Below are 27989 nucleotides of genomic sequence, written 5' to 3'. Positions count from 1 at the left end.
ACAACCGTGGCAAGAAAAATGGGGCAAAGCTCACTTAACAAATGTCTCACTTAACAACATCAATGCTGGGCTCCATTGTAGTCGTAAGTCGAGGACCACCTGTAGAAACGTCCTGATGGAACCAATAGATGGGCCCTTTTTGAGTAACTTTTGAATAATTTCAGTAATAGGGAGTTGATTGTTTTGTTTCTTTGACCTAACAAAATGAGTGACTTCTAATAACAAAGACAAGATCAGAGATAAAAATTAGCCAGAAAGTTGAATTTTAGCAAACTGAAAACTCACAATTATTTGGAACCAGCAAAGGGAATCCACCTTTGCAAACCATATGCTAGAAAGTTAAACCACATTTTTAAACCCTATGCTTGAAGAGTTGCGCGCAACGTGGCTTTGCTGTACAACTTCGTAGCATTCTCCACTTCCGGTTCCCATGCGACTCTGACTACGCCACTCATATCTAGCCTTTGCGTGGCAGCCAAGCCGACTTATCGGAAACTGGAAGTGTTTGCCTTGCGACTCGTTTCCTTGCACCCTCAAGCCGTTGCCGGGGGCTACGGAGCCGTCACTTTCTCTCTCAAGGCGACGGCGTGGCCCGTCGACAAGATTGGACGACACTTCCCATGCTTCGCGGAGATTATGGGCTTTTCTCCCATTCATAGCAGAACTCAACCATCGGATTTCTGACGGCCTCCCGTCATGCAGCGCGGCATGCCCGTTTCCCCCACCCACACCCCCTCCATGCGTGTGACGTGTCGGCCCGCGATTGGTCACCTCGGCGCCCTTTCAAAAACTCCCAAGCGCGCGCGAGAGAGAGGGGCCGCTCCGCCGTCGGGGACAACCGGGGTGAAGTCAGCGCCGGGCTTCGAGGAGGCGGACTCCACCTCTTCAACCCCTCGACTGGGGGTGGGGGGGCAAGCGGAAGCGAAGAGAGAGAGAGCGTGCGAGCCGATGCCTTGTGCACTGGCCTTCTCGCGGCCAGGACGCCCGTTGGAGCGCCGGAGGGGGCGTGGCCTGGAGCCGGCCGTGCGAGCTCGCCTGCGCGGAGCGCGCGACGGACGCCGGGAAATCCCCGACGAGGTACCGCCCAGGGTTTTTTTTTCCCCACCCCACTTGCTCTGCGCCTGCGCAGTGTCGTCCGTCGTCCGGGGAAGCGATGGAGCGCTGGGTGGCGGCCGGCTGGTCGGGCTGGGGCGGCTTGTGGCGGGCCGGTTGGCCCGCCTGGGAGCTGCTGGCTGCCTGCGCCGTCATCGGCGCGCTGGGCTGGTTGCTGCGGCTGCTGGAGCGAGGCCCGCGCGGTGGCGGAGTTGGAGGCCCGAGGCCCATCGCGACGCCTCCTGAGGAGAAGAATCCGCCTCCTCCGCGCTGCCTCGACCGCTGCGACGGAGGTGAGAGGCCTTTCCTCCCCGCCGCCGCCTTCCCACTCCTTTCCCCCAGCGCCGCCTCCCTCCCAGGTACGTGCAGGGGATGATGGGAGCTGGAGTCCCCAAGTGCCTTGGATGACGGGGTCTGGCGGGGGGGTTGTCTGTCTTGAGATCCGAAAGGGAGAGAGAAAATAGGAGTAGAAGGGAAAAAGAATAGAATAGAATAACAGAGTTGGAGGAGACCTCAGAGGTCTTCTAGTCCAACCCCCTGCTCAAGGAGGAGACTCTACCATTCTGGACAAAGGGACGTCCAGTCTCATCTTAAAACCTCCAGTGATGGCCGGTTTTTTTCTTTCTTTCAAAAGGCAATTGGACTTTTGTTTTCCTTGAAGACGTTTCGCTTCTCATCCAAGAAGTTCTGATTGAAGTCAGTCTGGAGTTAGAACTGAAGAAACGTCTTGGATGAATAGAACAGGAATAAGAATAGGAATAGAATAGAATAAGAAATAGAAAGAATGGAATAGAATAGAATAACAGTTGGAAGGGACCTTGGAGGTCTTCTAGTCCAACCCACTGCCTAGGCAGGAAACCCTATACCGTTTCAGACAAATGGCTATCCAACATCTTCTTAAAGACGTCCAGTGTTGGGGCATTCACAACTTCTGGAGGCAACTTCTGTTCCACTGTTAATTGTTCTAACTGTCAGCAGAACTAATTTCTCCTTAGTTCTTCTGCTTAGTTGCTTCTCTCCTTGATTAGTTTCCACCCATTGCTTCTTGTCCTGCCCTCAGGTGCCTTGGAGAATAGTTTGACTCCCTCTTCTTTGGGGCAACCCCTGAGATATCGGAAGACTGTTATCATGTCTCCCCTAGTCCTTCTTTTCATTAGACTAGACATACCCAGTTCCTGCAACCGTTCTTCATATGTTTTAGCCTCCAGTCCCCTCATCATCCTTGTTGCTCTTCTCTGCACTCTTTCTAGAGTCTCCACATCTTTTTTACAGTGTAATGACTGATGAGAGAGAGCTCTTTGGTTAATCCCAGGAATAAGGGAGAGACGGAGGGAGAGGAGGAGTGGGGAAGGCTCTGGGGATGGGAGACCACCAGGTAATCCTGGAGGAGCAGGTGCGCCAAGGTAAAGGAGCCTCAATGGAGGCCAGGCTGCTCTTCTCCTATGGCCTGAAGGTGTTTTTTTTTCTTTTCCACTTAGCTTTCCTCGCCTTGACTGTCAAATGCATCCAACCAGAGCACAGGCAGGGCTGAAGAAGAGCCATTGTCCCCACACCCTAATCCCACCTAAGGTTCAAGGAAAAGCATAAAAGTTTTTTTTTATTTAGCCAGTTTAGTTTAATTGCAGGGGTGTTAAACTCGCATCATGTGGCGTATTGCAACTTTTCCCCCCTTTGCTAAACCCGGGTGTGTGGGCATGGCCAGCGCATGACACATCCGGCTTGCAGCCCTTCAGTTTGACACCACCTGGTTTTAATGGTTAAGGCATAGAGCTAGAAAGCGGGAGACAGTGAGTTCTAGTCTTGCCTTAGCGATGAAAGCCGGCTGGGTGACTTTGGCCAATCACCAGGAGTCTGGGACTTCTGGCCTCACCTTAGCGATGAAAGCCAGCTGGGTAACTTTGAACCAATCACCAGTGGACTGGGAGTTCTAGTCCCACCTTAGCCATGAAAGGCAGCTGTGTGACCTTGGGTCAGTCCTTCTCACAGGGTTGTTATTGCAGTGAAAATAGGAGGAGGAAGATTACCCTTTCCTTTTCCTCCTCCTCTCTTGTTTCTTGTATCCTGCAGCACCCAGGACCAGCCATCGATGCAAAAAAGATGTCAATTATGACATCTGATGCAACCACACAAATTGCATCATTTGCCAGTTGTCAGGATGCCTGTGCCCTCACTTGGTCGCCCTCTGTGGATTCCCATGCTATATTTATTTTGGATATGAATCCTCTGGAGATGCCCAGACTATCACTATGTAGGCAGATGAGGTTGCCCAAATGTCAACTGATTCCGAGGAGCTTCATATTCGAGGGATTTTCACATGGAAATGCAGAATTTTTAAAGCAAAAAAAGAGAAAAGACTCACTGTCCGTGGTAGTAGTTCTGATTTAGATTCATGGGCTCGTTAAACACGGTTGTTTACATTTAGTGATATATAAGCATAATAAGAAAAAAAATCACTAGTGCATAGAAATAGTTACAATATTTCTGTTATCTTGTATTTGTTTTGGTTTTACATCAAAGCCAGTGCTTTTTCTTGGGAAAGCCAAACATGCTTGGATATGAACCCAAATCCTGGTGAAATTAAATTAATTAAAGCATTCCCAACAAATATTTTATTCAGGCTGCTTGAGTCACTAGCAAAGGACTGTCTTTCTGGATATTGATTTTGCTGTTCCACCCAATGTGATCGATGACAGGAAAGCAATATGTACTGATACATTTAGATTAAAACTATTGTATTGCATGGTATTCTCCATTTGTGATCAACAACAATAGCATTTGCAAAGATGTCAACATATCTTAGCGTATTCAAATTACCTTGTATCTCCAGTCCAGAAGAACTGTTTCAAGATGACTTGAGATTTTGGTTAGGTTGTCTGAAGTATTTAAACTTCCCAAGAAGGTACTAATACATGTTAAATTAGCATTTCTTTGGCATCAAGTGTCTTCAATTTGAAACAATACCTAAAATCCCTAAAAGAATCTTATGGCAGGAAGACTAATTTATTTTCCATTTTAAAAGAAAACAATCCGCTTTCGAAATCCATGATTTTGTGGAAAGTTGGTAGCAATTTTTCTATTCTAAAATATTGGTAAAAATTAAGATATCCAATATTCTTATTCTTACGCCATTGAAACTTTCTGTTTATGTCTATTTCCAGTCTTCATCGGCAGCTTTCCTTTTACGGTTGAGATTTTGCTCTTACTTCGTTCTATTTTTAAATAAGAGAGCAGAAGTGGATTTAAGCATTCTGCCAGATGCTTAATGATTAAGATCTAGAATAATTCTCAGCATGCTTGCTGCTAACATTAGATCTTGTGCTAAAACAGAAATAGATTAAGGGCACCCATTAATAATCGGATCTGCTTTTTTAAACATACTACAGTAACTTTGAAGATTGAACATGTTTAATTAATTAGTTATGTCACTATTAGTTACATGTCAATCCAGCTATGAGTTTATCAAACTGTTCTTATCTAGAGGTGTTTTTCCCCCCAGAATCTTTCTTTTAAATATGATATCCATAAGTGTTCACGATGCTTTAAGGGGTGTCTAGCCCCATTAGCATGCTGGCTGGGGAATTCTGCGAGCTGAAGTCCTCGCATTTTAAAGTTGAAAAATGCTGATCCAGCCAATGTGCAACATAAGGGATCAATATTTCTTTTGACTCTGCCTCTTTTGTATAGCTTTTTAACCATACAGGTTAGTCTTCAACTTAAATTGAGCCCCAAATTTCTATTGCTAATAAGACCTCTGTTAAGTGACTTTTGCCACATTTTACGGCCTTTTCTTGCCACAGTTGTTAAGGAATCACTGCAGTTGTTAAGTGAGTGACACGGTTGTTAAGTGAATCTGGTTTCTCCTTTGGCCTTTGCTCATCGGAAGGTGATCACATGACCCCCAGGCTCTGTCATAAATACGAGCCAGCTACCAGCATTTGAAGTTTGCTCATGGGACCAGGGGGATGCCACAACGGTCGTAAATGTGAAAAATAGTCATAAGTCACTCTTTTCAGTGCCATTGTAACTTTGAACAATCACTAAATGAACTGTTGTAAGTCGAGGACTATCTGTACAGTGTTGGCGTAGGACTAGGGAGAGCAGCGGAGAGGTTCACCTTCTGTCGTGGCATCTCACTGGCCTACCTGACAGAGCTGTTATGGGGATACTATAGAACGGAGTGTTCCAGGTGCCTGGGGAAAAGGCTAAATGGACTTGATAGTGTCTCTGTATGGGCAGATAGATAGGATAGATGATAGGTAGGTAGGTAGGTAGGTAGGTAGGTATGCGATAGATAGATAGATAGATAGATAGATAGATAGATAGATAGATAGATAGATAGATTTCATTTCATTATATTTATATGCCGCCCTTTTCCCCCGAAGGGGACTGGGGCAACTAACAAATCAAATCAGGGAAGGGGGGGTACAGACAAAAAATAAAAAAACAAAACATAATAATACATAATTTAAAAACACACAACAGTCATACCATTCGAAACGGGGGCAACAGCTCTTTAGCCCCAGGCCTGTCGGAACAGCCAGGTTTTAACGGCTTTGCGGAAGGCCTGGAGGGTGGTGAGGGTTCGAATCTCCACGGGGAGTTCGTTCCAAAGGGTCGGAGCAGCCACAGAGAAGGCTCTCCTCCGGGTAGTCGCCAGTTGACACTGGCCGGCGGATGGAATTCGGAGGAGGCCTAATCTGTGGGATCTAATCGGTCTAGTGGAGGTGATTGGCAGCAGGCGGTCTCAAGTACCCAGGTCCAATACCATGAAGGGCTTTATAAGTGACGACTAGCGCCTTGATAGATAGATAGATAGATAGATAGATAGATAGATAGATAGATAGATAGATAGATAGAATGAATACTGTAGATAGACAGACAGACAGATAGACATGTCACTCTTTCAGTGCCATTATAATGGTCATTAAGCAAACCAGTGAGTCAAGGTTTACCTATAAATACATACATACCCACCCACCCACCCTGCAGATACTTGGGCCTTAGTTCTACCTGAGATCCAGACGGAGCAGGTATTCGCAGATAGTGGATGGTTTAAAAATCACTAAATGAACTGTTTTAAGTCGTGGACTACCTGGACTAAACAATGACCTCTGCTTTTTTTTTTTTTTTTTGCCCTACAGGGAGGATAACGATGGATGAAATCTTCTCCCGGTTAAAACAACTGACCCCTGATGAGCTGAGAGAAGAGATAGTCAAAGCCGGCCTGAAATGCGGGCCCATCACCCTGACCACCAGGTCCATCTTTGAAAAAAGATTGGCCCAGGCTTTGTGGGAGCAGCAAGGACCCTCCGTGGCCACGGCCCCCTTTTCGAACGGCATTCCTGGAACCGCTGTGGCGGATGGGAACCAGCCAGAATCGGGAAAAACAAACGGCCACCTTGCCTCTCCCGAGGAGAGTGATTTTGGCTACAGCATGGGCCTGAACCCTCCCGAGGAGGAATCCCTGATGCGTGAAGCGAACGGCTCTCCCCTTCATTCCCAGAATCCCTCCAAGGAGCCTCTGCTCTACTATGGGGTGTGTCCAGTGTACGACGACATATTGAGCAGAAATGGTAAGAATTTCTTTTCTACCTATGCTTGAAATAGGTCCCTTCAGGGCCTCCTTCCTTGACAATCGACTTACAACCATTCATTTAATACCACTTTATAATGCCTTGGTAAGGCCACACTTGGAATACTGCATCCAGTTTTGGTCGCCATAATGTAGAAAAGATGTGGAGACTCTAGAAAGGGTGCAGAGAAGAGCAACAAAGAGGATTAGGGGACTGGAGGCTAAAACATATGAAGAACGGTTGCAGGAACTGGGTATCTCTAATTTAATGAGAAGAAGGACTAGGGGAGACATAGCAGTCTTCCAATATCTCAGGGGTTGCCACAAAGAACAGGGAGTCAAACTATTCTCCAAGGCACCTGAGGGCAGAACAAGAAGCAATGGGTGGAAACTAATCAAGGAGAGAAGCAACTTAGAACTGACAGTTAGAACAATTAATCAGTGGAACAGCTTGCCTCCAGACGTTGTGAATGCCCCAACACTGGAAGTCTTTAAGAAGATGTTGGATAGCCATTTGTCTGAAACGGTATAGGGTTTCCTGCCTAGACAGGGGGTTGGACTAGAAGACCTCCAAGGTCCCTTCCAACTCTGCCATTGTATTGTATTTAAATGTCTTTGGAGATTCTCAGTCCTCCAGGTCATGGTTGTCCCAAAGGTGCTTTTTTTTTCCAAGAGGCAACTGGAGTTTCTGGTTTGTTTTTTTTTGTTTTTTTTTTGAAGACGTTTTGCTTCCCATTCAAGAAGCTTCTTCAGCTCTGACTAGATGCTGGGGAATGGAAGGAATAATACTTCTTGCAGGCAATTGGTCATTTGCATCCTTTTAGAGGGTCGTTGAGGCCACTTGTACATGGATATGACCAGCTGACTGCAAGGAATATAAATCCTTCCCTTCCCCACCATCCTGAAGAAGCTTCTTGGATGAGAAGCAAAACATCTTCAAAGAAAAACAAGAAAGTCCAGTAGCCTCTTGGGGGGAAAAAAAAGCACCTTGGAACAACCTTTCATTGAGTGACCATTTAAAGTTACAACGGCACTGGAAAAGTGACTTACGACCTTTTCACACTTAAGACCATTGCAGGTCACGTGATCAAAATTCAGACACCAGGCATGACTCGTATTTATGACGCTTGCAGCATTCCGGGGCCCTGTGATGACCATTTGCAACCTTCCCAGTCGGCTTCCGGCAAATGGAGCCCATGGGGGAAACCACGCACTGCTTGATTCATTGCACGATTCGCTTAACTATAGCCAAACAGGTCATAAAATGAGGCAAATTCCACCTTGCTCTGTGATGGAAATTTGGGGCTCAATTGCAGTCCCAAGTTGAAGACTAGCTGTCCTGTAAATACACCCCCCCCCCTCCAAGATAACTCTTGACAGCAACTCCCTGAAACACTGCCAGTTTGCTTGGTGCTTGATGGATCTTGTAGTCCCAGCAGTATCGGACTTCTGCAGCACGACTGCAGACGGTTCTCTGCCTTAAGAGCCCTGAGACTCCTTCATGTGAGACAAATGCCAACGAGGCTTAATAGATGGCTTTCTTACGGCCAACAAATGAAAAATGCAATAGGAGGGAATTGATTCCCCAGCGTGGTCGAATTACTTGAGAAGAAATGGGCCACCGGAGGAGACCTTTTAGTGTGATAGCAGTAAATACTCGGCATAAAAATAGCAGTGCTGCATTTTGAAGGATCAATGCTATTATTATTATTTTTTCCAGGGATGTGGTACCCAAAGCTTCATGTTTACGGATTATGATTTTGAATTTGTTGGGTGTGTGCCTCCCCCCAGTGCAAAATTGAAACATTTGGGGTACAAGGGGAGGGGGAGTGTCTCTCTCTCTCTTTACCAAAGAGAACAGCTGGATCGGGTGGGTTCCTGCCAGTTCCACAAATCTACCGTGCCGTTTAGAACCGGTTCTAGCTCTGTCCCCCTGCCCGTCCGGACATCATCAAGATGAAGAGGACTTGCATGCTTCAAATGCCAGAGTTCCTGAGCCAACATGACTGGAGGAGGAATTCTGGGAGTTGAAGTCCACAAGTCTTAAAGCTGTCAAGCTTGAACACACCTGGGGTTTTTTTTCTAAAGGGTTAGGAGTGCAAAGGTCTTGTAACTTGACAGCTTTAAGACTTGCACACTTCAATGCCAGAGTTCCTGAGCCAACATTTTTGTTGCTAAACAAGAGCGTTGTTAAGTGAGTTTCACCACATTTTACAAGTTGGCCACGCCCACCCAGTCACATAGCTGGCAAGCCACTCCCACCTGGTCACATGGCCGGCAAGCCATTCCCACAAAGCAGGCCACACCTACAGAAGAGGTTCTAAAAAAATTTGAAACCCACCTGGATATAGTAATGATGATTTAGTATAGCTCAGTGATAGCTAACCTTTTTGTCCTCGCCCACACCCATAATGCAATGCAATGCGCGCATGACACACATCCCCCGTGCTCCCCTGTGCATGTATGCATGGCCCACACACTTCCCCCACACATGCATGCAGAATACCCCCACCCTTCCTAACAGGCCTCCCTGAAGCCTCCTGGGACCAAAAACAGGGTGCAGAGTGAGCGTGCTACTCCCTCCTGCCCCCTGCACATGCACACGTGACTCGGCCCTCCCACACATGTGTGTGCATCTCCCACATGTGTGGCAGACCCAAAATTCAGCTGGCCGGTGGGCGGCACGTGCGCATGCACAGTGGAGTTGAGCTGTGCAATGGCTTCCGTTGCAGAGAGGGCAATAGGTTCACCATCACAGGTATAGCTCTTAAGAGGAAGGAGATAATCCTGCATGGATCTTGAGCTTGCAAGCTGCCTCCATTTCTACCCCCACCCCACCACTTCGCTTGTTTTTGGAATCACAAAAGATTTGTTTCTCTTGTTAAAAGGAGCCTAGTTGTTTGTTACATCCAACACTGGCAATCTTTGGTTCCCTGAATCCATGGACAGCCCCATAGGTTAAATCCATCTTGCCTCATTTTTCCAGGGACTGGTGTCTTCTTAAAAGACAGGTTTTTCCTCTCCCTCCAACTCTTAGCTCTTGCCTTACTTGGCCCTTCAGGCCGAATTCCCAGTTCTGAATTAAGGATTGGTTTGTTCCAACAAGATGAGATCAAGCTGTTAATTGCAACCTGTTTTGGAACTACATAATCTTGAGCAGAAATGGAGGAAATAACAAGGCTTCAGAAGATGCAACAGATTCTTTGAGGCTCCTTGCAACAGTGCCGGAGGACATGAGAACATAACACTGTAAATCTAATCACTCTTTTAATGTTGCCTGTGACTTGGAGCCATGATTTTAAGCAAATTTAAGTTCCTTTCAAAAGATGGTTTGGTTCCTCAAGGAACAAAATTGACTTGCTGGTGAAAAAACAACCCAACGTTGCACCATCATCTTAGTGAGACGATTTTAACTCCATTTAGCTCTTGTTTTTCAGTTCTGTGGCTTTAATTTAATTCCTCTTTGCAGTTTTGACTTAAAATTGACCTGTTAGGTGCAAGTCCCTGGGGAAAAAAATTATAGATGTTGTTCTGTGGTATTGTAGTTATTCCCCCAAGGTAAAAATTCACCAAAAAGCAGATTTACCGTAATTGAGCTGTGTGTTTTCTGCAGTAAATCGCCATCTCATAAAGCAGCTAAAAAGGATTTGGGATTAAAAATAGAGGGACATATTTCTTGACTTGAGCATTGCCTTCTGTTTTCATCAGAAATTAATTTACTTCCCTGCTGTTGTTCCCACCCTCCAGAAAGGGTACATGTTTACGAGGACAAAAAAGAAGCTTTGCAAGCTGTAAAAATGATTAAGGGGTCACGTTTTAAAGCGTTCTCAAACAGAGAAGATGCAGAGAAATTTGCCAAAGGCGTATGTGATTACTTCCCATCTCCAAACAAGTCTACCGTCTCTCTGTCTCCTGTCAAAGTCTGTTCGGTCTTCGGTAGAGGTAAGCAAGAGGGTCTCCCCCATGTTTTATTTATTTTATTTATATAACATTCAATTTCCATCAAACAGCGTGTGATGGGCACAGTTATTTTTAAACAATCATAATCCACTCATTTGTTGTATTCATCACAATAATCTTGATAATATAATAATAATGCTTCAACAACTCTTCATATTAATATTTCCTCTTTTTATGTCTTTTCCTTTCTGGCTTCTGTTTGTGTTGTCTAGACATTGATAAAATACATCCCATATCAAAAAATTAATCAGTCTCTTCTTTATCCTTAATAGTGAGTGTTAATTTAGCCATTTCTGCGCATTCTAATATTTTCTTAATTACATTCTCGTCTAATGGAATCTCATCGTTTTTCCATTGCTGTGCAAAGTTTTTTATTAGTTAAACATTAAAAACATTGGACATAATGGGACATTTCTGCCATACACGTTTCCACATAATGATTAGATCTTACAACAATTACATTTTATATCCATTACATATGTATGTGTAGTCAGATTACCTGTTCATTGATCCTTTTTTTGATATAATTACTAATCATACAAATACATATCCTATTCCTATCACACATTCTTAATACCATGTTCCCCAATTCTTAACTTGTTTTTCTGTCCCGGCCTTGAACCCGATGGTTGATTACACTTCCAGCATTTAGCAGATCTATCTTTATAGGTAAGCAGGAGGCTTAAGTGTGCTCCACAATGGCTTTTAGAATTAAATGACTTTTACACTGGTTTAAACGCCAACTATTACTATAGAGGAGGATGGGCTGTGCTTTAAAAATGAACTTGCAGCATTATGAAAAAAGAACAGCCTCTGAATCTCGAGAGAAGCTAATAAGAGGCGAAGTCAGTTGCTTGACCTGCTTTGTAGGCTTACTTTCTAAGTAGGGGGTAAGAATGCTGGAAGTTACCGTTTAATCCTATTATAGAGGACCGCAGATGCTGAGTCCTGCCTTAAGTGTTTTAAAAAATAAAATTCACACTTACTAAGTTGACGAATGAACCAGAAGCTAACGGGTACCATTTCAAACCTTTGTACATATAAGTAAGTTTGCATTTTGCAAATGCCGATGTGCGTTTTTGAGCCTGGAATTGCATCAGGAGTGGGCACGCTGCTATTTATATCTCTTAACAGATGGCTTGTGCTCTCCTGAACTGGAAACGGTCAGTAAGGAAAGAGCCAACAGTTACAAAAGCCCTCGAACCCAGGATTTGACTGCAAAGCTTCGGAAAGCCGTGGAGAAAGGAGATGAAAGTGCTTTCTTAGAACTCATCTGGAGTAATCCTCGCTATCTCATCGGCTCTGGAGACAATCCGACGATTGTCCAGGTAAAAAAAAAGCGGGGGGAGGCTTGGCCATTCTCAACTGCAGGACAAACAAATCCCTCCAGGCACGATTATTAAAGAAAATATGTAGCTGCCTTGGGCCAGTCTTGGCATCAGAGCAGTTTATTTCTTTATTTGTATCCCACCTTTATTATCTTTACAAATAACTCAAGGTGATGAACATACCTAATATTTCTTCCTCTTATCCTCCCCTCCCCCCCACAACAACCCTGTGAGGTGGTTTAGGCTTAGAGAAATGGACTGGCCCAAAGGCACCCAGCCAGCTTTCATGCCTGAGACTAGAACTCCCAGTCACTTGTTGACTGGCCCAAAGTCAGCCAACTGGCTTTCATGCCTAAGGTGGGACTAGAACTCCCAGTCACCTGTTGACTGGCCCAAAGTCAACCGCCTGGCTTTCATGCCTAAGGTGGGACTAGAACTCCCAGTCACCTGTTGACTGGCCCAAAGTCAACCTCCTGGCTTTCATGCCTAGGACTAGAACTCCAGTCACTTGGTTTCTAGGCCAACACCCTAACCACTACACCAAACTGACTCCAAATACACAAATTTGATGTGACATCCAGTTTTTCTTTATTAGCTAATTTTGAGGCCGATAGCGGAGTCTGGAAAAAAGCCCCCCAGGGGGGGGGAAAAGGAAGTTCCGTTTATGCTGGAGGGGAGGAATCCAAAATGGTGATGACCTCTGCTCTTTTTCTAGGAGGGGTGTCGATACAACGTCATGCACGTGGCAGCCAAAGAGAATCAACCCGGCGTTTGCCGGCTGCTGTTGGACACTCTGGAAAACCCTGAATTTATGCGTCTGATGTATCCTGACGACGACACTGTCATGTTGGAGAAGCGCATCAGTTACATAGTGGATCTTTATCTGAACACGCCAGATAAAATGGTGAGCCTCTCTTGGTTTCCATGCTGAAATATTCGCAGTAAACCAAGGGTCACCTCGGACACATTCAGAGATGCTACCGGACACATCTCCACTTAGGACCAAGGTCCATTCAATTGATTTATTTATAAATACATAATGCCACCGACAGGAGTGGTGCGGTGGCCTAGTGGTGGAGCTCTCGTCTCACAATCAGGAGGCTGTGGTTTCGATCCTAGGTAGAGGAAAATATTTCTCTGGGCACAACGAGAAGAGAGCTGCTGAACAGAACTCCACATTGGCAACAGGAAGGGCATCTGGCCATTAGCTCCATTCAGTTGCCCAGACTCCTTCCCTTCCCGCTGGAAATACAGGCCTGTGATCAAAAGCTTTTCACCTGAAATGCCTCATTCCAAATTGAAGGAGAGTTGTCTAAAAATCCACTCATTATTTGACTTCCGGCATTCTCTCTCACTCATTTCTAGCATCATCAAGAATCCACTGCTGTCTAAATCATTCTATCTATATTTTATTCTCGTCTCTTACTTCTTTGCTATTTACCCCAACCTTCTGTAGACTCTCCCGTTCCTCTTCCTAAACCTCATGATCCCTTCCGATAAGATTTAAGCAACGTGGTTCATGCCACATATTCAAATATGACTTTACAGAAGAGTAATCAAACTGTCCCTTCTAGTAAAATTTAAACAGCGTAAATGATCTTTCTTAACCTCCTTTTCAAACAGTAATTCAAAATATCTAGCCAAGCTTCCCCTTCTTAGTAAAATTAAGCAGCGTAGATCAAATATTACTTTACACAGAAATCAATTTCTATCTTAAGATAATTCCAACCGACTTTCTCTTCTGATAGGATTTAAATAACGTAGTTCATTCCACATGCATTTTACCCTCATCCCTTACTTGTCTGATATTTACCACTATCAAATTTATACTAGCATTTGTTTAAAATCTAACTCAAAGCAATTTCAACCAACTTTCCCTTCTAATAAAAGTTAAATAGCATGGATCATTCCACATATTCAAATAATACTTTCAGCAAGAGTCAGTTAACCTTCTGTTTTAAAGTAATCCCTTCTAACAAAGTTTAAACAACATAAATCATTCCGCATTCTTTTTACACTTATCTTAAGATAATCCCAACCGGCTCTCTGTTCTAATAAGCCTTAAACAACGTAAATCATTCCACATATATTTTACCCTCATCCCTTGCTTGTCTAATGTTTACCACTATCAAATTTATGCTAACGTTAATTTAAAATCTAGCTCAAAGTAGTTTCACCCAGCTTTCCCTTCTAATAAGAATTAGTCCGCTTTTTCTACCGGAGAGAGGTCTCAAACCCCCATTCAGTCCTCAACTTTGGCGAATATTTTGAAATGTCTAAATTCTCGATCTCCGTTTTTCTGCTTCTCCGAGGGAGGAAGGGCTACCCCCTCCATCTTGCAACCACATGGCCTGCCGTTTGCCTTCTCCTTCCGCTTGTCTCTCCTCTCTTCCAAGCGAGTCAGGAAGTCCCGCCTTCAGAATCCTGCAATAGAAATCTTGAGCCTCCGAAACAGAGTTAAGACGAAATCTTTGATTCTCAAATGTAACCGTGATGCCGGCAGGGGCCTCCCATCTGTATCGAATCTGTTGACTCCTAAGCTCCTTAGTTAAAAAGGTGTAATCCCTTCTTGCTTTCAGCATCTGGAAAGGAATATCTTTGAAGACAATCAGGTCCTGGTCATCAACTCGGAGACTGTTATTATGAAACTTTTGCACAATCGCATTTCTAGATTCTTTTGTAGAGAAATGAATAATTATGTCCCTCGGGAGCTGTCGCTGTTCCGCTATCAATGAGTTCTGGCGATAGATTTTCCGAATCTGCCAATCAAAGTTAAGTCCCGGGCTTCCCACCGCATGGCTGAAGGCTTCAGCAAAGGTCTGTTTCAGATTCTCTTGCTCCTTTTCACGGAATCCTCTGACTCTTATTGCAAATGCCTTCCTATTAAAATTTATCATCATGAGCTGTTCTTCATTGTCTCTAATTTTTTGTTGTAAAATTTGAATATTGGTAGTCAAATTAAAATTAGCCTTCTCCAAACTTTCCAATTTGTTCTCTATTTCAGCAGAGTAATCTGACAGGGCAGACACGGCTGCAAACGTATTCGCCTTCATTTGATTAACTTTAGACTTTAAATCATCATATAGTTCCAATACAAATTCCTTAATTTCTTGTTTAAAGGCATTAAACATTTTAAAGAAATATTCCTGTGTTAAAAATTCTCCAGTAGAGGGCATAGGAGACAAAGGCTGTGGTTCCAGTAAAAATTCTTTAAATTCTTTAGACACATTTGTAGCAAGACGCTTCTTTGACCTGGGTGCCATAATAAATAAACAAGTAAGCAGCGCTTTGCTCCCCTCTATTTCCAAAGAAGAAGAGTTTATTTTGTTAAGGAGCGGTCTGCAGGAAGGTAAAACCGGCTAAGTACATCCACTATCAATCATCCACGGAGAGAAATCGCCATTTTGAAGTCCATTTAGACAAAGAAGTCTCTAAGACAAATGGTGCTGGTATTTAAGATAGTAATAAAGCATAAATCTCACAGGGGTGGGACCCGCCCGTATCAATTCTAGCTTGAAAAAACTTTGTTTTGTCCTGGGGGGGGCTAGCCTGTCTGGGGCTGCCAAAAAAAAAAGGCAGCTGAGAAGAACTGGCTGGAGATAAAAGCTCTGCTCCGGCTGGATCTAATCTCTATCCACAGCCAAAAAAAAGAAAAAGGCTGTGGCTTACGAATAGACCCTAGCCTACAGAGCTACTCCCTGCCCCTTTTTTAGCCAAAAAGGGGTGCTATCTATGATCTTATTTAGATATACAGACCAGATCTCTGAGGAGCTCGGTGGAGCCCTCCTCGGCAACAGGCCACGCCCCCAGGAAGGCTTTTAGAATAGAATAGAAACAATTTTGGGAGATAGGAAGCAGATCCGCCCAATCCACACAGGAACAGTGTATAATAATGGATTATTCGTACGTTTATTTTTTTGTAGGTATTTGATACTCCCCTGCACTTCGCTTGCAAGTTTGGGAATCCAGATGTGGTCAGTGTTCTTGCTTCCCATCCAGGCATCGTAAAGAATCCCAAAAATAAATACGGTCAAACTCCAGCAGATGTAAGTTGCATTCCAACCATGTTCAGAAACATCCTGATTTCACATTAAGAACACTTTACACTTCGGCAACTTTTAAGACCTGTGGATTTCAATTCCCAGAATGCCTCAGCCTGCATGGCTGACTGAGGGATTCTGGGAGTTGAAGTCCACAGTCTTAAAAGTTGCCACGGCTGTGAAATACTTTATAGCTCAGTCCCCCTTTTAAGTACAAAATATGAGGCGACTTAGCTTAACTAATACACCTTATGCCTTCTTGCCTAACAGGTAATCTGTGAAAGGAACAAAAATAAATCAGCAGATCTGAAAACAAAAATCAGGGAACACTTAGAAGGTTAGTATTTCACTTTGGCGGTCGATGGGGCATCGTTCTATCACATTGGCTTTGGGGCGATTCAAAAAGCAAGTGGCACAACCCAAGACCCAAGGATATTTAATGTAGAAATTTCTTTTTTTTTTACTGATATCAAACCAGCCGTCTTTAAGCAAATAAATATCTTAAAATTTTAAATTTAAAAATGTGCAGGCAGTGATGAAATTGAGAAATATTTCTTTTTTTAAAAAAAGAAAAAGGTTTTTTTAATTTTTTTGTTATATAATTAGAAATTCTTTTATGAACAAAGCCTTGTCCCAATTTCCCCTTTAACATTTTCACATATACATAATAAATTTAACATAGTATTTCCATTTCCATTTGCAATTTTTGCCGTATTACTTTTCTTCTCGCATTTTCCAATTTTAATTTTTATTGTATGCATAAACAATATCATTTTTCTTCCCTTTAAAGATAAACCAAATTCATCATTCCCTTTCTGTCTATTTCCTACAAATAACATGTGTCTTCAAATTCAGTTTTTTATATAGTAAGCATTTAGCATAATTACTCACTTAGAAGTATTAATACAACTGTCACACATCCTCATTAGATACATACTATTACCGTGTTTAAAATATTTCATTTCATTTCTACTCATTTCATTTCATTCTACCAATCTTCCAATTCCTAGATTTTTCTTTTCCAAGTTGAGAAATATTTCATAACACCAGCAGCAGAGATAGGGGCAGATACGTAGAAAATTCCACAGGTTCCTTGGAGGCTCTCCCATCTCAATATCCCTTTTGTTCCTTTGTGAACCAGGCCAGTGTTACGTGCCTCTCTTCAGAGCGGAAGACAACGCCACTTCCCCCGTGATTGGCGCCCCCTGGTCCCCAGATCAAACGGAGAGCAGCCCGCTCGCTTCTTTGCCCAGATACCTTGGCAGCCCCAAGGATCCAATGCTGACAGTGAGGGCGTACGCAGGGCCGCTGAGTCCGTCCAAGGTAAGAGACTCTCTTTGCTGGAGTGCCTTCTTCCGTTTTGATGGCGCATTGCGAGACTGTGAGAATGAGCAGCATGGTGGCCCAGTGGTGAAGACGCTCGCCTTTCACCCGGAAGGCGGAGTGTCTCTCAGGCAGATGTTTTTTTAAAAACAAGGTTTTTATTTTTTATTACAATTTTTAAGATCTTTTATAAACAAAGTGTTATCTGGGTTTTTCCCTTTAACATCCTCTCATACACCGTATTTTTCGGAGTATAAGACGCACCTTTTTCCCCTCAAAAAAAAGAGGCTGATTTAATGGAATGTTATCGTATAATCCTATTCTAGATTTTGAATATTATATATAAAAGGATGCAAAAATAATTATAGTCAAATTAAGGTTGAGATATAATAATTGTGATATACATGAATATAGGTGAATTTAAAATATGCAATTTGATACGAAAAGCAGGTGGTGACTATGGAAGAGATGCATGGAAATAGTGTAACCAAATGACACACTTTCTACAATTTGTAATGGAAGATGGGTTTTTTATTTTTATGTTTGTTTGTCCTTGTTCAAAACGAAATAAAAATTGTTTTTAAAAAAGGGGCTGAAAATCTGGGTGTGTCTTATACACTGAATATAGCATTTTTTGCCTTCCAAAATACCTCAATTTGCAAAAATGGCTGTGCATAGCCTTATGGTGGCTTTCAGAGAGCTTCTATGTGCTTTGGAAGGCAGAAATGAGTGAAAATGGGCTGTTTTTTGCTCAATTTTGGCCCCAGCCCCCAGGAGCAGACCATAAGCCTCCTAAAGGCCCTTTTTTTGACAAAATATGGGTTGTTTTTGGGAGGTCTGAAGAGTGCAAAAACGTTTTAATTTGCCTCTTCAAAACCTTGGTGCGTCTTATACTCTGAAAAATACGGTACATGGTTCATTTTGCATCATAATTCTATTTCCAATTTCAGCCATATTCTACATTTCTTTCCATATTTTTCATTTTAAACTTATTTTTTTTCTTAATACATAAACATTTATTAATTTCCCCTTCAAAGTTAAACCATATTATCATTTCATTTTCCATCTGCTGCTCTATGTTATTATAAGTAGCATAGATCCTCAAATTCAGTTTTTACATAATAAGCATTTATTATATATGCAGGCAGGGCAGAGGCCGTCCTCAACATAGGACCACAATTGAGCCCAAAATTTATGTTGTTTAAGTGAGACAGTTAAGCGAGCTGTGCTCCACTTTATGACCTTTCTTGCCACCGTTGTTAAGAGACTCCCTGCAGTCGGGAAGTTGGTAGCATGGTTGTCAATTTAATCTGCCTTCTCCATTGACTTTGCTTGTCAGAAGGTTGCAAAGAGTTATCATTTCTTTCTTTCCATCTCCCTCCCTCCCTCCCTCCCTCTCTCTCTCTCTCATACACACACACACACACACACACCAATTTTGGTCATGTGGCCACAGGAATGCTGCAACAGTTATGTGTGAAACACGGTCATAAATCACATTTTTTTCAGCGCCATTGTAACTTCGAACACTCGCCTATGTGAATGGTCATAAGTCGAGGACTGCTTGTACATAAGTTAACAACAATAACTGTTTAATAATAATATATAATATATAATATATAATGATTTAACAGGCAGGGCTGTGCTACCCTGAAAGTAACACAGGTCCATAAATGGCTCACATGGAACTTGCTTCTCTTTCCTAAAGCCTCCGGGCCAGCTGGCTGTCAAAGTTGGATTTTGTTCCTTTCATCTCTCCTCTCCTCCCTTTCGACAGGCAGAAGATTTCCGCAGGCTTTGGAAGACTCCACCTCGCGAGAGGGCAGAATATTTCTACCACCTCCGAAAATCCGATTTGGAAAGAGGGGTCGAGCGAGTTGGAAGGTATTTCAGACTTGGTGCCTGAAGCCAAATAGCAAAAGGCAGGGAAGAGTTGGGTTTCAACACGAAACTTTAAAAAAAATGCTTTAAAACAAGCATGAGCACCAAATAGACCAGCAAAAGCTGCAAGTAATTGTTATTATTATTATTATTATTATTATTATTATTACATTCCCCTCTGGAGTTGTGGCCTCCCAGCAGAGTTGGCAGCAGATTCAGACTGTGAGGAGGTTGGGGAGGAACCTGAGCCAGTCCTGGAGTCTGGGGAAGGGCTCTGTGTCGGAGGCAGAGAGGGGGCCAGGGCCGTCCAACAGTTATCAGCTGTCTTCAGAGTTGGACGTCAGTGAGGCAGATGAACAGCTGGAACCTGTTCCCAGTGTGCGCATGCGCAGAGTTGCCAGACGAAGGAAACAGCTAAAGAACAGGGGTCAACTTGGGAGTAAAGCCACAGGTGGATAGTGAATGGCCCCTCCCAGAGAGAATAAAAGAGGAGCAAAAGAAGAGTGGAGTTTGCAGGAGACAATTAGTTCATTCCTGCATTTTTGCTGAAAGATATCGGCCTGGCCACTCTCCAACCCTGATAAAGGTGGGTAATGTGAACGCTCTTGAAGGACTGTGGGAGAGGAAAGACTTTGCTGGAGAGGATTCACTGTCAATTAAATAAAGGGGGTTTATCAGGACGAGGACTCGGCTTCGTGCTGCTGGGGAAGCCTAGGTCAGAACATAGGGTGGACAGACAGAAATGAAATGTCTGAGATGATTTCTTCTGTATGGCTTGATACATCACCATGGAACAGTCCTATAAGTTTTCTTATACAGGTAGTTCTCGGCTTACCAAAGTTCGTTCCGAGTTGCAACGGAACTGAAAAATGTTGGTTGGTTTGTTTTCTTCCTTGATGTTCTATGAGTGCCTAAAACAAACTGTTGCATTTTAGTGTAGGGAATGCGACAAACAAGAAAACTGGGTGTGGGATAGTTTTTGTGTCAAAGTGCAGTCCTGAGGCCGATCGTTTTTAAAAATTGTCTTTCCGTGAATTTGTTGTCAAAATTAATTTCGTAGCATCACACCAATGATTCCTCCTCTCTCATTCATTGCAGGGAGTTGGCTCATGAGCTGGGGCACCCCTGGGGCGAATACTGGGAATTCCTGGGCTGTTTTGTTGACCTGTCTTCCCAGGAGGGGTTGGGACGGCTAGAAGGCCACCTGAGTCAACAGCAGGAAATGAGCAGTAATGCTCAGCTCGGAGAAAACGAGGCCCACAACAAACCTCCCCAGGCTCATGGTAAGAAAGTTTTTTTTAAAGTTTTTTATTTTTTCATTTTCATACAAATAACCACATGTATACTGTTACATAACCAACATTATTTTGTATTATTAAATATTTACGTCAATTTGTCTTACCATCAGCCCCCAAAGAACAATTATTGGCTCTTCTGCTCTCTATACACCATATTTGTTACCCTATCCATCACTTTCTTCTCCCTCTCTCCTCCTCCCTACCTCCTTTCTTCCCTCTGTCATCCTTCTCTTCTCTACTTTCCCTTCCTCTCGCCTTCTCCTCTCTCCCCTTTCCACTCCTCCTTTCTCTCCTCCTCCCCCTGCCCTCTCTCTCCTAACCCTCTCTTCTTCCCTTTAACTCTCCCCTCTCTTCCACACTCTCCATCTCATTTACTTGGTGTATTTCAGCTTCTGACCTGGCTCCATTTTTGTTGATGGTATTTATAATTTCATTTCAATGAACATCTTCAATTTTAACATATATCCTCCTTTTTTTTTAAAGAAAAAAAGTATACATATATAGCAATTATATTTTTAAACCAAGCTCATGGTTGAAGGCTGAATAGGGACCTGAGTTGGGTGGTTTAAATGGATTTAATAATTAATCTCCAAAGCAAATTTAGCCAGAGCTGCTAATGCTTCGAAAAGTGCCAGGAGAAAGCTAGCTGATGGCGTACAAAAATGGCCCCTTTACAACCTGTGGACTTCAACTCCCAGGATTCAGTGGCTGACTCAGGAATTCTGGGAGTTGAAGTCTGCAGGTTGTAAATGGGGTTATTAAATTTCTATGGAGATTTTCAGTCATCCTGGTCATGGTTGCCCCAAAGGTGACTTTTTTTAAAGAGGCAACCGGACTTTCTGGCTTTTCTTGGAAGACGTTTCGCTTCTCCTCCAAGAAGCTTCTTCAGAAATGTCTTCCAAGAAAAACCAGAAAATCCAACTGCCTCTTGAAAAAAGCATCTTTTTCAAAAAGGTGGGACAAAGGGATTATTATCTCCCCCTACCAAAGCATTGGTGGTATCTGAGTTACCAATTGCATTTTTATTCAATAAATCCCCGTCATTTTCTGAATCCATAATTGCAAAAAATAAATGTTTAGGTTGCAATCAACTGAGACCTGGACCTGTAAGATTAAATTTGGGGGGGGGGGGCAGGAGAGCTGGGCACCTCTAAACCTTCCTCAACCATGACATCTTGAAGATGTGCGACTTCCAGAAAGCCAACATGGTTGGCTGGGTAATTCTGGGAGTTGAAATTTACACAACTTCAAGTTGCCAAGATTGAGAAATCCTGTTCTAGATATCATCATCTTTAAACGACCTCATAATCCCTTGTGGGGTGGACTCTGGGTAACTGAATGGAGCTGAGGGTTTACTGGCCAGATGCCCTTCTTGTCGCCAATGAAGAGTTATATTCAGCAGATATATATTCTCATCATGCCCAGAGAGAAAGATCTGCCTCTACCTAGGATCGAACTCACAGCCTCCTGATTGTGAGGCCAGAGCTTCACCTCTAGGCCACCGCACCACTCAAACCCTGTTCTAGGCATACACCCTTAAAAATGAAGGATACCTGTCAAATCAGAGAATGGTGCCTCTCATGTAGTCGCAATATGTTAGGTAAGCTCCCAGTTGGGAGAGCGAGTGCGTTCAGAGAAGCGTTGTGAGAGTTGTGTTGGAGAACACACAAACCAGCATACAGAGACACTGCAGTTTAAATAGGCTTTTACTTTCATGGAAATAAAGGTATCAGAGTCCATCAAACAGTCCATGTCATACATGGATAAGACAGTCAGTCATCAATGTCTTTCAGTTAAGGGATAGTCCAAATAACAGTCCAGTATCATATAATCAGTTCAGAACTCAAAGTTTGCTAGCAGTTGCAAAACTTACAATAGCTCACAGCACTTTCTAACAGCCAGCTTCCAAAAAACACTCAGATCAGATCAGCCCAGCATCTAACAAACAGAGAGCGAACAGTCATTCTGGCTCCCTCTTATGGCCGATTGAGGAAAACAGCAATCAATCACACTTTACAGTATGATTTAAAGAAACAGATATAGCATTGTTATATGATTTATATATTGCCAACCCAACCGTTAGATTATATTCCTAACACAGTCCACTGCAGGGAATGGATGGGAGGGATTTTAATTTAAATGTAAAATAGATTTAGAGAAAACTTCAGCTCTCTTTAAATAGGAGCACTAAGAAACAGAAGCAGTATTGTCAAGATCAGTGGGCTGGATCTTGACAAGATCAGGTGTGCCAGAGGTGGCATGCAAAGCTCTCTCTGTGGGCATATGCACCGTCTTCAACTCTTCTGGTTTTATGAGCACAGGCCATCTGATCTTTGTGGGCACTGGAGTGCCTGAAAATGGCCTGAAAAATGGTCTGTTTTGGGGGGCATTTTCAGGGTGTTTTTGGTGCGAAAAACGGCCTGTAAAATGCCTGAAAAATGGGCCCCAAACAGCTAAAAAACAGGCAGTGCCAGCCAACTGGTCTTCGGGTGCCAAAAAGGTTTGCCATCACTGGGCTTATATAGTCAACTCCAAAGCCTACAGCTTGGTCCACCCCATTTTCATTTCTGCTGTCGTTACAGGTAAAAGTAAAAACTGTAATTCCGTCTCTGTTGGAGCGTTCCTCGATGACGACGACATGAGTTTGGAAGAAGTCAAAAACAGGCAAAATGCAGCCAGGAATTACAGCCCCGTCATAGCCCCCAACGAACCGCCCACCATCGGTACCTTCGGGAGCTCCAAGTGCGACATACTCTCCATCGAACAAACGGGGACCATCATGCCAAGGACCAAAACCTCCATCCGGCCGGCCGAAAAAGGAGACCCCCTCAGTAAAAATGGATACTGCAGTCCGGCCACTAGCGAGGATAGGACAGGAAACCACAGGAGGCATCCCAGCCAGGAGGAAAACTTTCAGTCCCCTGTGGGCAACTTAATGGATAAGTTTGATCAGCTCTCTTGCCAGGATCCGGCCGTGGCGAGGGAATGCCCGTCAGGCAAGAAAGCAGCAAAAACGTGGAAATGCCAGGGGGCAGCTGCCAGGAAGAGCAAGGAGGTCAAAAGCAGAAAGGAAGACGGGGATCCCCAAGAGGCACTGAGAGCCTCGGCGGAAACTGAGGTCAGGTCCGGGGAGAGAGAGCCATTGGGCGCTTTGGAATCACAACCCGAGACGTCAGTTCCTGGTTTGCTAAAGACGCCTTCCTCAAACGGGAAAACCAAGCAGATGTTCCTTTTAGGGTACGAAAGGGGTTTGGGTGCACAGAAAGGGGGTTTCTTCGTGGACTCCACAGAAGGAAATGTATTTTAAGGACTGCTAACTTGGAATGTTCTTTAAATACCATACGGGTGGTCCGTGGTGGCGCTAGTGGTAAGAATGCAGTACGTGCTGGCTAATTCTGCTGACAGCAGTTCAGGAGTTTGAGGGTTCAAGGCTCAAGGTTGACTCAACCTTCCATCTGTCCTAATTGTATCAAACATTCTTCCTTCTTTTCCACGAAATGAGGACCCAGATTGTTGGGGGCAATATGCAGACTCTGTAAATTGCTTAGAGGGCTGTAGAGCACTGGGAGGTCTAAGTGCTAGTATAGTATAGTATAGTATAGTATAGTATAGTATAGTATAGTATAGTATAGTATAGTATAGTATAGTATAGTTAGTATAGTATTTATTGTCATTGTACAAAATAAATACAACGAAATTGGTTTTAGCCTCACTGGTGCAAAATTATAGCGGAAACCAAAAAAGAAAGAAAAAGGAAAAAAACTAGCGTGTGCATGGAGTGATTGTGGTTGTATTTAAAAGTCTCAGCCCAAGGATAGAAACTATCTTTAAACCTGTTTGTTCGGCTGGCTATACTTTGATGTCTTCTGCCTGATGGTAGCAGGGCAAAGAGACACTGACCAGGGTGTGAATCATCTCTGGGTATCTCCCTTACTCTTCTAAAGCAGCAATGCAATGTCATCTATTTTTCCTTTTCCCCTTCCTTCGTCCTTCCATCCCTCCATCCATCACTCTGTCCATGGTGCACAGTGGTCAGTGCAGTATTGAAGGCTGTCTCTGCCCAGTGCCAAGAGTTCAATCCTGACTGGTTGGAGGTTTACTTCCGAGGTCAGTAAAATAAGGACTCAGATTGTTGGGGGCAAGAGGCTGGCTCTGTAAACCGCTTAGAGAGGGCTGTAAAAAGCACTGTGAAGCAATATATAAGTCTTAAGTGCTGTTGCTACAACCATTCATTTAGCAAGGTCATAAAATCAGGTTTGACATAATAATGGACTTGCTATGCAAAAGACATTCTGCTCCCAGTTGTGCTTGTAAGTTGAGGACTGCCTGTGTTGACATGACCTGTAGCTTTACTGCTATGACTGATAATGTGATGGGCATCTGTTTCTGTAAGACAGAAAAGATGGGTTTGACCCATTCATGGTTAACACTGGACTCCAAACATCTGTGGTGCTTGCATGTATTATGATTTTTACGTTTGGTTAGTTTCTTTAGGGCTCAGTCTATTGTGGGAACCCACTGACTTGGTTAATAGAATAAGAACATTAATAGAGGAGAATAGAATTTAGAGAAGAGAGTAGAGTAGAAAATAATAAAAAAGAGAATAGAAGAGAAATTAATAGAATAGAAAATAAGAGAATAGAGTAGAAAATAATTAATAGAATCGTTTTGTTTTGTTTCATTTCGTTTAGTTGGAAAGGGTCTTGAAGGTCTTCTAGTCCAGCCCCCCGCTCAGGCAGGAAACCCTATACCAGGAGTGTGAAACTCATGTCGTCACATGACGTATTGCAACTTTCCCCCCTTTGCTGAAATGGGAGTGGGCGTGGCCAGCGCATGATGCCTCTGGCTCACGGCCCACAAGTTTGACACCCCTGCCCTACCCCACTTCAGACCAATGGTTGTCCAGTCTCTCCCTCTTCTTAAAACCTCCAGTGTCGGAGCATTCACAACTTCTGGATGCAAGTTGTTCCACTGATTAATTGTTCTCACTGTCAGGAAGTTTCTCCTTAGTTTTGTAGGTTGCTTCCCTAGATTAGTTTATGCTGTGCGAATCCTGAAACTGGGTTAGTTTAGTCCTCAAGCATCTTTGTGCAAGTCCTTCAGTACTGTGACCAATTGATGCATGTAGACAAAATTAACAAGGAAGAGATATAGTAATAGCATATAGACTTGTGTATCACTTCACGGTGCTTTCCAGCGCTCTCTAAGCAGTTTGCAGAGTCAGCCTCTTGCCCTCAACAATCTGGTCCTTATTTTACCCGCCTCGGAAGGATGGAAGGCTGAGTCAACCTTGAGCCGGTCAGGATCGAACTCTTGACAGTCAGCAGAATTGGCCTGCAATGCTGCATTCTAACCACGGCTCTTTTAATTTTATTCAAGATGAAACGGCTTGTCCAGTTTTATGGGTAGTTATTTATTCGCGTCAGGGTCATCCGAGGTGAAAATTGCTCAATTGGGACACACACTCAGCAAAAGCCCCGATGGTTTTTTTTTTTAAATGCTGAAATATTTCTGGGAGATTAGAGAGTAAGCTTCTGCCTTTGGTGGTGCTCAGCTGGCAGCTAATCCAGCTCTTCTCCTCCTCTCCTTAGCGATCAACCGTCAAAATGGGATGACGACGCGTTAACGGCGTTACTCGGGGTGGAGATCGACCCCCAGAGGTACCCGGCTATTTACAAGTGGAGCGAGTCCGTGCGGGCCTATCCTGCTGCTGAACGGCGAAGGTACATCACGTGAAGCGTGAAACTGTTAGGCAGGTGGAGGAGCAACTACCCTGTTTCTCTGAAAATAAGACCTCCGAGGATAATGAGTCCAATCGGGCTTTTGAGCGTGTGCGCTAAAATCAGCCCTCCCCCAAAATATTGCAACACAGCAGCAGCCATGAGGTGACCACGCTCACCACCTCCTGTGTTTGCATCTCTTTGTTTTTCTCATTGCCTTGCTATGGTCAAGAAACTCTTGATTATGTTCTTCTAAGACCTGCACTTAATTACACGCACTCACACACACACAGCTATGTGTGTGTATGTTCCAGCATAATTCTGGAACACCTCGAGCAATTTCAACCAAACTTGGTACACAGATGACTTACCTTCTGGAAAGAAATACTGTGGTTGTAAGACATCCCTAACACCCCCTTAGGTTATGTGTTCTGTTAAGATGCAGCCTGTTGTGCCTTAAAACGGCTTCTACCGTATTGCCTTAAAATGGATTCTACTGTACAGTGCTGTGGAGTTGCCATAGTAATGGCTTCACAGTATTCCACAAGGGAGTTCCCTTGTGGTAAAGAGGAAAATCCAACATTAGAAATTCTGTTTGGTCCAGACATTTTCCCCCTATAAATACCCGGGCAAGGCTGGGTTATTGGCTAGTAATCTATAATTATTATAAATAAAAGGGATGTGGTGGCTCAGTGGCCAAGACACTGAGCTTGTCAATCAGAAAGGTCAGCAGTTCGGCGGTTCGAATCCCGAGCGCCGTGTAACAGTGAGCTCCCGTGACTTGTCCCAGTTCCTGCCAACCTAGCAGTTCGAAAGCACGTAAAAAAATGCAAGTAGAAAAATAGGAACCACTTTTGGTGGGAAAATAACAGCATTCCCTGCTCCTTCAGCATTTAGTCATGCCGGCCACATAACCACGGAGACATCTTCAGACACACTGGCTCTTCGCTTTGGAACAAAGATGAGCACCGCCCCCTAGAGTCAGGAACGACTAGCACACATGTGCGCGGGGAACCTTTACCTTTAGTCTATAAAAGCCACAGCAACATTTCTCTGGCTCTCTTTTTCTAGCAGTCCCATTACGACCAATCGCTTCTGTAGAGAGCCGTTTCTCCCACGTTTTGCACTCCATTCTAACAAAACCGCTGCCTTTTCCCCCCCTGACAGGTGGTCCAGCCCATCCCTGAAAGGATTCCCCAAGAGCCAAGCCACCCCCAGCCCTGCCAGAAACCTTCCCTACTTCAGCCCCGGAAAGAGCAGCCCCGGGAAGTATAACGCGGCAGCGGCAGGCGGCTTCTCTCCAGATTTAGGGAGCCCCGGACGGTACACGCCAGCGTACGTGAACTACATCCTTCTGTCTAAGAGGCAACATTTCTCAGGACTGCCTAATCATTAGATGGGGGCGGGGGGGGGGGAATCCGCCACCACCATGGCGGTGAAAAGGTTGGAAGTGAAGGAAATTTTGGATGGTGGAAACTTGGGATGGCTTTTGTGACCACTTTTTTATTTATTTATTCGTGAAAGAAAGGGGATGGGGGGAGAAGCATTCCATTTACCAGATTGTCAGAGTTCCTGTAAGGTTATGAAGTTACACCTGAAAGTCCTCTGAGAGGGAAGCCTAAAACTAGAAGTTTAGGGATTCGTGGATAAAAGGGCGTTTTTGGACTCAAGAAATTACAAACTGTGGTCCAGTCTACCTGTAATTTTCTCTCTTTCTCCAGCTCTCTTTCAAGCTGTCTCTTATTCCTCTGTCTCTCTTTTTCTCGATCTCTCCC

General features: G+C 43.8%; 1 protein-coding gene across 2 annotated transcripts; it reads left to right on the top strand.

Moving 5' to 3' along the window:
• Positions 1–1132: 1132 nt before the first annotated feature.
• Positions 1133–27989, top strand: ANKLE2 (ankyrin repeat and LEM domain containing 2). 2 transcript variants are annotated; one of them, XM_032229847.1, is made up of 13 exons: positions 1133–1385; positions 6234–6665; positions 10412–10606; positions 11759–11952; positions 12668–12856; positions 15876–15998; positions 16263–16329; positions 17134–17315; positions 19093–19199; positions 20295–20479; positions 23077–23731; positions 26086–26217; positions 27382–27989. In XM_032229847.1, exons 1-13 carry the CDS (start codon positions 1154–1156, stop codon positions 27608–27610), a joined length of 2922 nt encoding a protein of 973 aa, XP_032085738.1. In that variant the 5' UTR covers positions 1133–1153; the 3' UTR covers positions 27611–27989. The 2 variants fall into 2 exon arrangements, with proteins under 2 accessions (XP_032085738.1, XP_032085737.1); XM_032229846.1 differs by having other exon boundaries at positions 1133–1451.

This window comes from Thamnophis elegans, chromosome 13, assembly GCF_009769535.1.
Source record: "Thamnophis elegans isolate rThaEle1 chromosome 13, rThaEle1.pri, whole genome shotgun sequence".
Lineage (NCBI taxonomy): Eukaryota > Metazoa > Chordata > Lepidosauria > Squamata > Colubridae > Thamnophis > Thamnophis elegans.
Note: the sequence above shows the minus strand (reverse complement) of the source record. Positions and strands in the feature narration are given on the sequence as shown.

What these genes read in the sequence shown, in the direction of transcription:
- ANKLE2 (XM_032229846.1), top strand. Translation starts at nt 1,154, where the DNA reads ATGGAGCGCTGGGTGGCGGCCGGCTGGTCGGGCTGGGGCGGCTTGTGG. An exon ending in CTGTTCGGTCTTCGGTAGAG is followed by an intron (nt 10,607 to 11,758) that starts GTAAGCAAGAGG and finishes ATCTCTTAACAG; the next exon opens with ATGGCTTGTGCTCTCCTGAA. An exon ending in GGCCGCTGAGTCCGTCCAAG is followed by an intron (nt 17,316 to 19,092) that starts GTAAGAGACTCT and finishes CCCTTTCGACAG; the next exon opens with GCAGAAGATTTCCGCAGGCT.